The sequence below is a fragment of the Podarcis melisellensis genome, assembly GCF_964234715.1.
Source record: "Podarcis melisellensis genome assembly, chromosome: 7".
Taxonomy (NCBI): Eukaryota; Metazoa; Chordata; class Lepidosauria; order Squamata; family Lacertidae; genus Podarcis; species Podarcis melisellensis.
Window position 1 is genome coordinate 10,947,748 of NC_138539.1, and position 13,360 is coordinate 10,961,107.

The 13,360-nt window shown below is 45.8% G+C and overlaps 1 protein-coding gene across 1 annotated transcript in view; it reads left to right on the top strand.

Moving 5' to 3' along the window:
- Window positions 1-13,360, top strand: part of HHLA1 (HHLA1 neighbor of OC90) — a 41,740-nt gene that overhangs the window by 25,014 nt on the left and 3,366 nt on the right. The window contains exons 13-16 of the mRNA XM_081919097.1: window positions 503-580; window positions 1,998-2,069; window positions 3,664-3,738; window positions 13,124-13,274. Coding sequence (XP_081775223.1) covers window positions 503-580; window positions 1,998-2,069; window positions 3,664-3,738; window positions 13,124-13,274 — 376 coding nt within the window. The remainder of the gene's footprint in view (window positions 1-502; window positions 581-1,997; window positions 2,070-3,663; window positions 3,739-13,123; window positions 13,275-13,360) is intronic.

A 13,360-nucleotide genomic window follows, 5' to 3' on the forward strand; every position in this document is an offset into this window, starting at 1 on the left:
CTTCCAGCTCCAGTTATCTTGATATTATTTTGGGGTCCTTCCCCCCAACCCCCCCCCCATAATCTAAAATAGGACCAGTCAATGTATTGCCTTCTAAATGTTACTGAACTCCATCTCCCATAAGGCCCTACTGGCATAGGCAAAAGTCAGGGAAGATACAACCCAATAATGTCATATGGAGGGTACCACATTGACTATCCCAGTCTAAATAAAAGGTGGGAGGAAACGCCATTTCAGCCAAATGATCTGATGATGATGATGGTGATTATTATTTTTAAAGCAAAGTTTCCTGTACTTAAGGAAATGTATGTACACAGTAAACTTTCTAAGAATTGAGATCAGTTCTCTCTTTTTAAGCAGATCTGAAAATTTACGAAGATGCTCCAGTTTAAGAGCCCCACATCAGATTTAGTCTATGTTTATCTCTCATAGATATAAACCATGCAATGTTTAAATTCAGTTCAGATCAGAGGCAACTAATTTTAACATTCACCCCTTTCAGCAACTGGAATTCCTTTACCGCTGGCTTCTCCTTCCATAGAGCAAGTACAGGATGCGTTGAAGACCCGTCCTCCTCCTTGTGAGTAGAGATTGTCTATGAAAATGTCTGAATAATCTACTGGAAACATCCTGCATGGGTTACTCTCTTGCAGCAAAAACAATCCAAAGTTTGTGTGTCATTTTAAGGATTAACAGAGCCTGGTTTTTCTGATGGATCAGGCACCCCAAAACTCAGCCCTCTAGATGTTTTGGGACTACAACTCCCATCATCCCTAGCTAACAGGACCAGTGGTCAGGGATGATGGGAATTGTAGTCCCAAAACATCTGGAGGGCTGAGTTTGGGGATGCCTGTGATGGATGAAGTCCTGTGATATCTCAGCACAGGTAACAAGGAATGCGGGGAAATTAATTCAGTTTGTATTTAAAGCTGAACTCACTGAATTTATGCTTGCCGAAACAGTATGCAAAACACCTCATTCTCCTCTATTCTATTTCCAGTGCAGTTCTGTGGCCAGGCAATGTCCACAGAAATACTAGGGTAAATAAATGCACATAAACATATTAGTGAAATGAAAATGCATGAATGCATTACGTATGGGGAAACAGTTTTGCAAAAATGTGTATTTTAGAGAAAATTACATATAAACAATGGAGAAATCTGCACCAAAATGCTGACAAGTTTCACTAGGCTCATCATCAGGGAATGGGGTTGGCCTCTGTGGGCCTACATCCTTTGGTTTCATGGGAGAATCTCCTGCACCTCTCCTAACTTGTTTGAGGAACTGCTGTAACATAACTGCTGTGAAACCCTTGGCGCTACAAGAGTACTTGTGCTGGTCCCGGGGGCTAACCGAGAGGCGAGGTCCGAGTCCAGTCCGAGGTCGATGGTGCGGTATGGAGGCTGCCCATCAAAGCTGTAGCTGGCTCCAAGGCAGGGAGTTGGGTGGGGTCAGAAACTCTGGCAAAAGAGCAGGACAGGGTGCAGGCAGGAACAGGCTACCAACAACGTTGCTGCCGCAACCTGGAACTGGGCTGACTGGCTTTTATCTGCCCTGAGGCATAGGGTGGCCCCGGTCCACAGGTGACTCGTCTCTTCTGGCCTGGAGGCGAGCACTTCTCCTGTGAGAACTTAGTTCCCTCCGCCTCTCTGCCCTGAGCCTCTGCAGCTGAGGAGAGGCTGGAGGGTTACTGGACCCAGAGGCAACCTCCTCTTCCCCTGACGGGGCTGAGAGTGGAGCACCTGCAGGCAATGGGTCCTCCATCACCTCAGGAGCCAGAGCAGACTCAGCTGGTGCCTGCACCTGAGAATCCAGCCCAGGTGAGGACCCTTCAGGCTCAAGCCCCAGCCCCGGCTCAGCTGGTTTTGGAGGCGGGGACTCCTGTGCAGGCTGGGATTCCTCAAGTTCAGCCTCTGAGTCCGAATCCCCGCCCATCACAGTACTCCTTCTTGCCACTGTAATTAAGAGCATACATGTTTCTGCTTTTACTTTTTCAGCTGAAGCCCTTACGTTCTGGACACGACCTGCTTCTTTGAAACGGACCAAAGTGCCTCGCCCAATGCAGACAGGTGAGCTTATTTTGCAGTGCAAGGAACCCACAACATGCCCAGGCTCCAGCCTTTCTGCATATATTAGTGGAAATGGTTGCAAAAATACGTATATTAGTCCAAAATGCATACCAAAAAATGTATTTCTTGGGACAAATTCTCAGTAGAATAGTTAGAAATTTAAAATTTATTTATTGTTTTAAAAAATTCAAATGTGGAAAATAGAATTTAAGATTGGGGGAAAATCAATCAATCAATCAAAACTTTATTAGCAAAGCCAACAGGCCACAGCTATACAAGGATTAAAAGATTGGGGGAAAACTGAGATCATCATCATTTTAAAAAAAAATTGTACACCGACTTTCTATCTTACAATACTCAAGGCAATTTACAAGCTGAAGAAACAAAAAATGTACATCTTATAACAATCTCCCCCCTCCAAATAATATTTATTAGTTTTTCAATTAGATACTCCACATACACATATTGTATAACATCATCTTATAACAATCTAATGCAATACAAAAATGTGATAATAAAACTTTAAAATAGGCAACCTACATCAAAAAAGTAAAATTCAACAATCATTAGAATAGAATTAAATAATAATAACATATAAAGGTTAAGCAGAAATCCACTCAACAGTTACGATAAATATTTTCTAAACTACAATCAATAAAACAACGGGAAGCCACAGTACATAAAATAATACAATACAAATTGCGAAGCAGAGACTAGAGGGTGGGGCAAGGCAGGTGGAAGAAGGCCTTGCTTGAAGAAGTCTCTCCCCTCACAGTTCTTCCTCCAGGACCAGTTGAAACTGACAGGTCCATCCATCCCTATTTGCATGTATGAGGAGGCTGGGATGCAGGGATGATTCTTGCTCGACAACAATACACTTCTAATTGCCTTTGTTCACTTTCCTTTCCTGGTTCTTAGGAATGCACATGCAACTCCACGGGGAATCAAATTCCTTCAACAAGTTCCAAGGCACCCAGAGGCTGTATCTGAAAACTCTGGATGGGCCCACGAGTCTTTGCAGAAGGTGCTGGTTGCCTGGAATAGTGACACATGGTTCAGCACGTTCTGCAAAGATCCACACAATCTTACCAACCCACATGGTTGGGTCAGTGGTTATCTGCATTCTGCAGGATCAGGTTGCAGAAAAGACCGGCCCATTGAGGATGCACAGGCATCTCTCAGACAGGGCAGATTATTTGTACAGTGGTACCTCGGGTTATATACGCTTCAGGTTACAGACTCCGCTAACCCAGAAATAGTACCTTGGGTTAAGAACTTTGCTTCAAGATGAGAACAGAAATCGTGCTCCAGTGGCGCAGCAGCAGCGGGAGGGCCCATTAGCTAAAGTGGTGCTTCAGGTTAAGAACAGTTTCAGGTTAAGAACAGACCTCTGGAACGAATTAAATATTTCACCAAGATACCACTGTATTTGTTTATATCCTTGACATCTGATCGGAGGATGTTCTACAGGGTGGGTTCTACAATCTGTAAATTTTAAATCAGTTTTCCACAATCTTTCCCAGTCTTCAAATATTATATTATGTCCTATATCTTGCAGCCCAGCTGATCTTTTATGTTCTGTTCCTTATTTCAGTGGCAGAAAACGTGCCTCTTCCTGCAGCATCTACGCCACAACAGCGGCCTGGCATTTTACTAAAGGTGCCCTCCAGTAAGTACCTATGCCTTGTGCTAATTTGCTATAAAACGTAGACCATATATAGCTAACTGCTACCAGGCTAAGTTTGTTTACTGCCATGCGTGCGAATCTTTTTCTTTCTTTTTAATGAGTTCCCATAGCTTTCTTTACTGTAGATCCTACACATATTATCCCAACTTCAAAGATATCCAACTTTGCAAATGCCCCATATTCATTTGTGTTTGGGAATTTTACAAATGCACCAAGTGTCTCATCCTGCAGCTAATTCATCTGTGCCAGTGATTTGCCTCAGGCTGGAAAAAAGTTGGCTTGTTTCAGGGTTCTTCAGCTGCAGAAGGAAAACCAAAGCATCATTGCTCAAGAGTTTCCATCCACCATGGATTTGACAGGGAAACGGGGTTAGGGTCAATTTGGGGTCCAGGAACTGCCCTTTAACTGCAAAAAATATCACCTCCAAGTTTTGCTTCGTAAGCTGAGCATTTAGGGTTTGAGAGGAGAAGGTTAAAAGCATGTTTAACGCCATCCCACTACGGGACATGGGTGGCACTGTGGGTTAAACCACAGAGCCCAGGACTTGCCGATCAGAAGGTTGGAGGTTTGAATCCCCGCGACGGGGTGAGCTCCCATTGCTCGGTCCCTGCTCCTGCCAACCTAGCAGTTCGAAAGCACATCAAAGTGCAAGTAGATAAATAGGTACCGCTCCGGTGGGAAGGTAAATGCCATTTCTGTGCACTGCTCTGGTTCTCCAGAAGCGGCTTAGTCATGCTGGCCACATGACCCGGAAGCTGTACGCCGGCTCCCTCGGCCAATAAAGCGAGATGAGCGCAGCAACCCCAGAGTTGGTCACGAATGTGCCTAACGGTCAGGGGTCCCTTTACCTTTTACTACTTCATCTTAAAATGCAATATGTAAAAGGGATGCCAGAGTTCCAGGGCGGACATGAGTTCCAGGGGTGCCTGTCCCCACTCCAGGTGGCAGGGAGAGAGCTTGAATCTCTAGGTGGATGAGAGGGTAATAATAATAATAATAATAATAATAATAATAATAATAATAATGCTATGCATTCAGCTTGCAAGCTTCAAAATAAGGACCCCAAAACTCACCAATTTTGGAGGGGGGCACCAGAGGGCATTTTGGCTGCACCCCTGGCATGCATGCATTCATGTACCCCTGTACAGAGCCTGTGGCACACAAGCTATACTTGTGTGGGCATCTTCCATACAACCCATTAGCAGCACTTAGGCTCCCTGTGTGGATTAAGGAAGACTGAGCATAGCAGAGGTGGGGAATCTCTGGCCTGGAGCTGAATGCGGCCCTCCAGGTCCCTCTGCCTGGCCCCTGACGCTCTCTGCAGGCCACACACCTAGGGTTGCCATATTTCAAGAGATAAAAACCTGGGCACAAAAAGTTGTTGAGCTTTTTTGGGGCCAACACATGATAGCCAGTCAGTCCAGTATATCTGAAGGAGCATCTCCACCCCCATTGCTCTACCTGGACACTGAGGTCCAGCGCCAAGTGCCCTCTGGCGATTCCCACACTGTGAGAAGCCCAGTTACAGGGAACCAGGCAGAGGGCCTTCTCAGTAGTGGCGCCCGCCCTTTGGAACGCCCTCCCACCAGATGTCAAAGAGAACAACAACTACCAGACTTTTAGAAGACATCTAAAGGCAGCCCTGTTTAGGGGAGCTTTAAATGCTTGATGTATTACTGTATTTTAATATTTTGTTGGAGGCTGCCCAGAGTGGCTGGGGAAGCCCAGCCAGATGGATGGGGTATAAATAATAATTTAAAAAAAAAATAGCCAGACTCAGAGCTGCCTGTGCACAAAAAATAACCCAAAATCCAGGAGATTTGCTTTGAGATGTAAAATTTCCCCCTGAATGGGCATGTAGGACTCCCAAATGAGGGCATGTCCAGGAATTCCAGGACATATGGCAACCCTACACACACCTTGCTGGCGATTGCTTGCATGGTTGGAAGGCAGAGGTGGGGGTACGGAGAAACTAGCCCACTGCACACAGGTAAAATTTACATTTTTTCCACCCCCTTTTGCCTCTGCCACCACATCATGTGTAGTGGCTGGCAGCAAGCCACTATTGCTCTGTATCCAGCAAGATCTGTCCAGGAAAGAAAGAGGAAGCTGATAGGCAAAAGCATCTGGAGAATCTTGCCTCAATTAAATCCATGGGCTGTGTTCCCTTGCTTGAAAAAGGAGAGGAGCTTCTCCCGCTGCATTCTTGCATCAGCTGAACTCTGAAGCTCACATTCCCCGGAGAAGGTATCCCAGAGGTGTCCCCTTTGGCTGCATCTTCCCTCTGGGCCATCTTTTCGTCACAATGGGATGCAGTGTTGTGCACAAGCCCAAATCCTTGAGGAGGGAGATTCTGTTTCAAGCCATTGAGTGAACTTTAACTTGATCTGTCTCTGAAGAGCTGTCTCTACACACTTCCTCCACCCTGGGCACCCTCCTTTGACATTAATGCCTGCAGAGCAAGCAGAAATCCAACCGGCGAGGCCGATGTATCCCATGTAGAGGCTACCCAACCGAAATTGCTAAGACTTGCTGATCAGAAGGTCGGCGGTTCGAGTCCCCGCGATGGGATGAGCTCCCGTTGCTCAGTCCCTGCTCCTGCCAACCTAGCAGTTCGGAAGCACATCAAAGTGCAAGTAGATAAATAGGTACCACTCCGGTGGGAAGGTAAACGGCCTTTCCGTGACTGCTTTGGGTTGCCAGAAGCGGCTTAGTCATGCTGGCCACATGACCCAGAAGCTGTACGCCAGCTCCCTCGGCCAATAAAGCGAGATGAGTGCCGCAACCCCAGAGTCAGTCACAACTGGACCTAATGGTCAGGGGTCCCTTTACCTTTATTAACAGAGCAATCTTAAAATGTCCACTCAAATGGGCGCGATCATCATCATCATCATCATTTAAAATTCTTATTCTTAGTCTTAATCTCTCATTGAGTAATAGCCCAGCAGTCTCCTGCAGGGTGGTCCGTAGGCTGTTGACACTTATATCAGTGAATGAAGACTGGGGTACCTCTGAGACCCTCTGTGAGTTGCATGCTGTGGAAACAGTAAATCCAGATTAAATAAGGCAATTGTGTGGAGCACCATTTTGGGTGAGGAGGACGTCTTCTGAATGCTGCATACAAAAAAAATATCTGCAGGATCGAATAGCTTTGCGTCCACAATAAACTGCTGTGTGGAAGCCCCTCTAAGTGCCAGTAAGGTTGGGTATAGGATTGCAACGGCAACCTCATGGAGTTGAATGGGGAGAAAGGAAGCATGTGTTTTGAACTTCCCACTGGAATATGTGGTTCTTCATAATGCTGGATTTGGCTTCGTTGTACCCGCATATATATATTTTTAAAGGATGATTGAATGTTAGAAATGCAATTACAATATTATTTGAGTATTGAGCCCGTGGGTAGTTAAACTGTGGCATGGGACTCGTGTCTTGGACTGCAGGGGTTTGGGGGCATGAGCAGAAAGAAGCAGGGGCAAATGGCTCAAGCGTATCGCCAGGTTTGCTTCTCTCGTGTTTCTCTGCAGTCTGCCTTTTAGCTGAATAGATGGCTGGTTAAAAAAACCCAACAACACCAAAAGTACAGGTCACTTCATCAAATTGTAGCTTGGTGGCATTGTGCATGCTTGGCATGTAGAAGGTTCCAGGTTCAATCCCAGGCATCTCCATTCATAAGGACCTCCAATGAGCAAGACTGGGCAAACACCTTCCTGCTTGAGACCCTGGAGCAGGGGTAGCCAATTTTGGTGCCCTCTGGATATTGTTGGACTGCAGCTCCTGTCAGGCGCAGCCAGCATGGCCAATGGTCAGGTATGATGGGAATGATGACTATCTTGGCTACCCCTGAGTCGTTGTCAGTCAGAGAACAAACTACTGGGCTAGATGGATGGAGCTGTGCTTTCTTTGCCTTGATATAAAGCAAGGGCATGCCCTCCAATATTCCTCAGATGAAAATAGAGACACATTCGACTTCAGTGTCACTGTTCCCCTTGACACCTCTTCCTCAGAGGCTGCGGCAGGAACGCAGACACAGCGGCCGAACGATACAAGCCAGAGCCAAGCGACTGCAATGGCTGCTCTTCCCCTTGGAGCCATGGCACCAGCCTCATGGACAAGTCCTGCCCCTTTGCTCCCGTACACACCGCTTTCTTTATGGGAAACTGACCAACTGAGGAAAACAGTGACCAACTTTCTTAGGTGTGTTCATATGCCCCAGACCTTGTTTTCACAAGAACAGGAAGTGGCACCATATTGGGTGAGCGGTGGGAAGGGAGAAATGTGTGTCCTTCTGACACACAGATCTAGCCTTCTAGTAACACACTGAAATGCTGTGCAGAAGGGAAGGTCCCTGGGGCATTCGGGACTCTGTGTGGAAAGGTGGAAATCCATGACAGCTTGAGGGTTTTTGTGATGATCCCAGTATTTTCGTGGCAGTTGGAAGGTGTGTGAGGGTGGGCCATATGTAGGCCTCTGGGCCTCTAAAAAATTCTCCTCAGGGCACACCTTTCTCTGGCTTGTTCTGTGCCCAACTCAAGTACATTTGCCTTGTTCTGTGTCCAACTGCAAGTACTTTTGCCTGGCACTCTTACTTTTATGCCCATTGAATAAAAGTAAGAGTGGCACCCATTGCTCCACACACTTTTGCCTTTGGCCTTGCCCACCACAGGCGTCTGGTTTCTGGAAGGTTCTCCACAAAGGAAGGTGGGTCTTGGACTGAGACATGGTCCCTACCCTGGTATAAAGCTGCTTTTTATGCTTCATGGAACACTTGCTGATGTGGAGCCACTCTATCATTTTGAAATGAGGACATCAAAAGCAGCCCACCATAGGCTGCCCAAAACAAAATGGCTATTGACAGGAACATGTAAATTTGATTTACTATACTGTCCTTCTATACTATACGGTGGACCCTCCGGATACAAACTCAATTCATTCCGGGGGTCCCTACTTACCCTGAAAAGTCCGTATCCAGAGGCACCACTTCTGTGCATGCGCATGGCGTGATAGAGCACTTCTGAGCATGCACGAAGCGAAACCCAGTTTGCCGCATTCGCCACTCAAAATTACTTTACCCGAAGGTAACGTAACTTGAGGTACAACTGTATTTCCATACTGTCCTTCATCCAAGGGTTGCAGGGTGGCTTACAATATAGAAACACAAAAATACATACCACCGCAGCAAACAATGGGATAACAGGAATCCAGAGTGAGTTACCTTTGCAGGCTGTCAAGATGCCATCTTTGCAACTTCTATTCTAAGCAGAATGTCGGTCTTAAGTCTTCTGGGAAACGAAAGCATGGATTGAAAAGACTTTCTCCTTCATGTCTGGAAATGATAGCAAGGTAATCCATTGTCTTCTCTACTTTTCCCTTGCTCCTTTTGGCTTTCGTCCACTTAAAGCACATATTTTGTTCACTGGGACACAACTATTTCTTTCAGGCAGGTGAAGGAGGGGCGGATACTTCTGAGAAGAATGAGGCTGTTGTCCCTGGAAGAAGGTAAATGTGTATGTGAACATTCTCAGCTTTGAAGAACATCCTCTTCACCTTAAAATCCCCCCCCCCAAATGATCCATTATCTCTGGTTTCTCTACAGGGACATAATGAGATGGTGGGACAGAGTTGGTACCTGCCATGTGATGAAGCTACAAGTCTCCTCCCTTTGCCAATGGAGATGCTTCTAAAGTTTTTTAAGAAAGCTAACACTCTTGAGTAAATAAAGGAAAAGGCTCTCTGGGCTTCAGATCACTGATCAAGACTGAATAAAGCCTCACCTCCCAAGCCATCATCCCAAAGGAATCATTTTACAGAAGGAGATAAGAGATTGCATCCATCATATTCCTTTGATTCATTCATATTATAATAAAATTGAACCAGTCATGTAGAGACTGGGACTATAGAGAATGGCCTCTAGGGTCCCAACGTACGGTTTGAAGACACAATGGACCACCTGTTTGCTGAAGATCTTGGTCTGGTCAGTGCCCAGGTAGCAGACCACCTGGGAACCACATGTATGCTGCTTGGGATCCATGGTGGATGGGAAGTGGGATGTATATGAAAGAAAATGAATAAATGTGCTATATTCTGAATTCTGTCACTTGCCCATGAAGTGCCACCCAATTGACAAGATGGACCCAAGGCAGTTTGCAAGTTATGGGCAAATCACTTTCAGCCTAAGAAACTGTCAATAAAACTGTTCATGTACGTTGCTCTTGATTGTTTTATTTATTTAAGCCATTTATATCTGGCTTTAACTACGGTCGTCTCTAAACAGTGTATAAGAAATGCAATAAAGAAGAGGTACAAAACCCCCCACAAATAAACAGTCCTAACTATAAAACCGGACTTCAGTTAAAACGCCTGCTGGAACAAACAGTCTTCAGTAGGTGCCAGAAGTTCAACAGGGAGAGGGTCTGTCTGTCCTCAGCTGGAATGACTGCCTGCTGCGAGCCTGAAGGGCCCTATTCTGCCTCTTTCCACTGGGCTTGGGGCGGGGCCTGACAGGCTCCATAAAGGACTGCTGCTGCTGCTTGACATAGAGGGCTTCTTTAATATTGTTTTTATGTTTTATCTATGTCATTTTATATTGTTATTGATATCAATGTTGTATTTTTAGTTTTAGTTTTCATGTTTTATGGGGAAATTGTTTTCCATTTGGTTGTGCACCTTTTGATGTGTTTTATTTATTGGACGCGGGTGGCGCTGTGGGTTAAACCACAGAGCCTAGGGCTTGCCGATCAGAAGGTCGGCAGTTCAAATCCCTGCGACGAGGTGAGCTCCCGTTGTTCGGTCCCTGCTCCTGCCGACCTAGCAGTTCAAAAGCACGTCAAAGTGCAAGTAGATAAATCGGTACCGCTCTGGCGGGAAGGTAAACGGCGTTTCCTTGCACTGCTCTGGTGCGCTAGAAGCTGCTTAGTCACGTACGCCGGCTCTCTTGGCCAATAAAGCGAGATGAGCGCCGCAACCCCAGAATCGTCCGCGACTGGACCTAACAGTCAGGGGTCCCTTTACCTTTACCTTTATTTATTGTTTATGACTTTTGTTATGTTGGTAATTATGTAAATCTTGTCATGTTGTAAGCCGCCTTGGGCATTTGTTTTAACTATGGAAAGGCGACATACAAATAAAATGATGATGATGATGATGATGATGATGGAAGGGAAGGGAGTTCCATAAAATTGGACCAGCGGTTCTGAAGGCATGTTTCCTGGCATGGCTGCAGGCCATGCTGTTGTCACATGGCCTCAGGCCCCCTCAATCGCGGGATCAAGGCAGCAGCACGAATCTCTGCTACTGGGTTATCTAGCCTTTTGGATCACCATTCCACCCCCCATCCCATTTCTGCTCCAAGATGCTCAGTTCACCCTGTCTCTCATTAGATCTTTGCGACAAACCTGGGAGGTAAGTTTGGAAACGAGATAATGACCGCTGCAAGACCACACGCTGTACTTTTGGGCTGAGTTTGGGGTAACTCTGGGCAGGAAAATGAGTAGGTTAGAGGCCAGGGTGACTTAAAAAAGACGGGATTCCATTTTGCTCGCTAGCTCACCCAGCTCTTAAGGTAGTTTTGTGCCTGTCTCTTTGAAGACGACAGCAGCTTTATTTCTCTGCCATCAACGAATGCCACTTTTTATTAAATTCGCGATGGGCTCCGACAACTCAGGTGTATGTCAACAGAGCTTCATTACTCTAAGGGTAACCTCATAACCTCTCCTATTGTGTAACACAACCAAAGCCATAAGGAATGCAAGGGATTGGGTGGGTGGGGAGAGATTCAATTACCTTGTCCAAAGAGATTACGGCTAAGAGAGCTTGCAAAAATGATGTACAGCTGAGCCTTGATTTCAAATGCCTGGCAAAAGGCAGCTAGCAATAACCACAAGCATCCCTATAGGATTGGCTGCACCAGGCTTTGGACAAACACAAGTATATGAAGCATGGCTATTTTTCTGCATTGGGTTAGCAGGACTTGCTTGTGCCCTCTGAAAATCATGAACCACTGGTAAGTGATCCCCTTTGGACTGAGATAAACAGGCAGCGTCAGCTAGAAATGCAAAAAGGCAGCGATTTCTGTTCCACTTGTATTCAACACAGCCAGCACTGTTTCCATTTCGCTGCAGTTTGGTTTCTGCAAAATACTGTGCCATTTGTCTCATATTCCATTATTTAATGTAAGTTGCGTAGCTTACACACATTTCAATGTCAAGGAAATGTCAAAACACTGTTTAAAAAGATAATTAAGTTTCATCTGTAGGCTTAAAAACAGCAACAACGTTGTGAATGAATACAGTGGAACCTCAGTTCTCAAATGTCTCCGTTGACGTACGATTTGGAACCCGAACACCGAAAACCCAGAAGTAATTGCTTCCATTTTTGAATGCTCCTTGGAAGTTGAACGGCTTCCGCTGTGTGTTTTTCCATTTTTTCAGGGGATTTTGCCAACTGCCCATTGATCCTCGGTTTTTGAATGTTCCAGAAGTCGAATGGTCTTCCGGAATGGATTATGTTCAAAAACTAAGGTTCCACTGTATTGATAATGCTTGGCTGATTTCTGTTCTAAATCTCAGATCGACGTGCGAACTTCAGCAATTCTGGCTTCCTTTTCCATTTTCATCAGAATCCTCTGACCTCACCACTGCCAGGATGATGTAGTGGCAGGAGGATGAGGAGAAGGAGCTGACCACTGAAGCCATGCTACACTTGGCTCTGCACCTGGCCTCCTCCACCCCTTGCTTTTTAAAACATGGGTGGTGGGAGCAAAGAAAATTATTGGAGGGCCTAAAGAGCTTTGTTGATGACTCTACGCCTAGTTAAACATTCTGTCCCCACTGTGGCCTACCAGATCCCTACAGAAAGCAGACATGAGTGCAATAGCTCTCTCCCTAGGTTTATTGGTATTCAGAATCATACCATCTCTGACAGTGGAGGCTGCAGATAGCCATCAGAGCTGGTAGCCACTGATAGTCTTCTCCTGCATGCATTTGCCTAAGGCCTCCAAGATGGTGACCATCATCAGCTCAAGTGGGAGCAAATTTCCACTATGAGCTGTGTGAAGAGTTGTCCCACCTATTGGCTTCATTGGATGATCCCAGGTTCTCACAGGGTGGGAGCGGAAGGGAAACTCTCCTGATCCAGTTTCTCCAAACCTTTCCTAATTTTATACACCTTTCTCATGCCCCACAGTCTTACTTATCTTTTTTTCTAACCTAAAAAGCCCCAAACATTGCAACTTTCCCCCTGTAGAGAATTACTCCAGCCCCTTGATCCTTTTGGCTGGACTTTAGCGAGTGTCTTATTCCTGTGCCTCTGACGTGCCAAACATATGAAGCTACTGTCAAGGTCTACTTGGAGATTATCTTCTCCCTTGTAGGATGTCCGCAGGCAATGAAGAAAGGCACCTCCATGACTACACCGTACATCACGGCTCAGAAGATAAACCCTTGTGTGATGGAGCTGTGCAAATTTTTCCAGCAGTGCCTCTGTGCAAGAGACAGAAGCTACTCAAGAGATGAAGCTATGAGGTAAAAGGTAGAACCGGTCTCACCTTGGTTTTTATCCCAAATTTGGGGGACAGGGAAGGTTAATTGAGAACACTGAGTTTGCATGA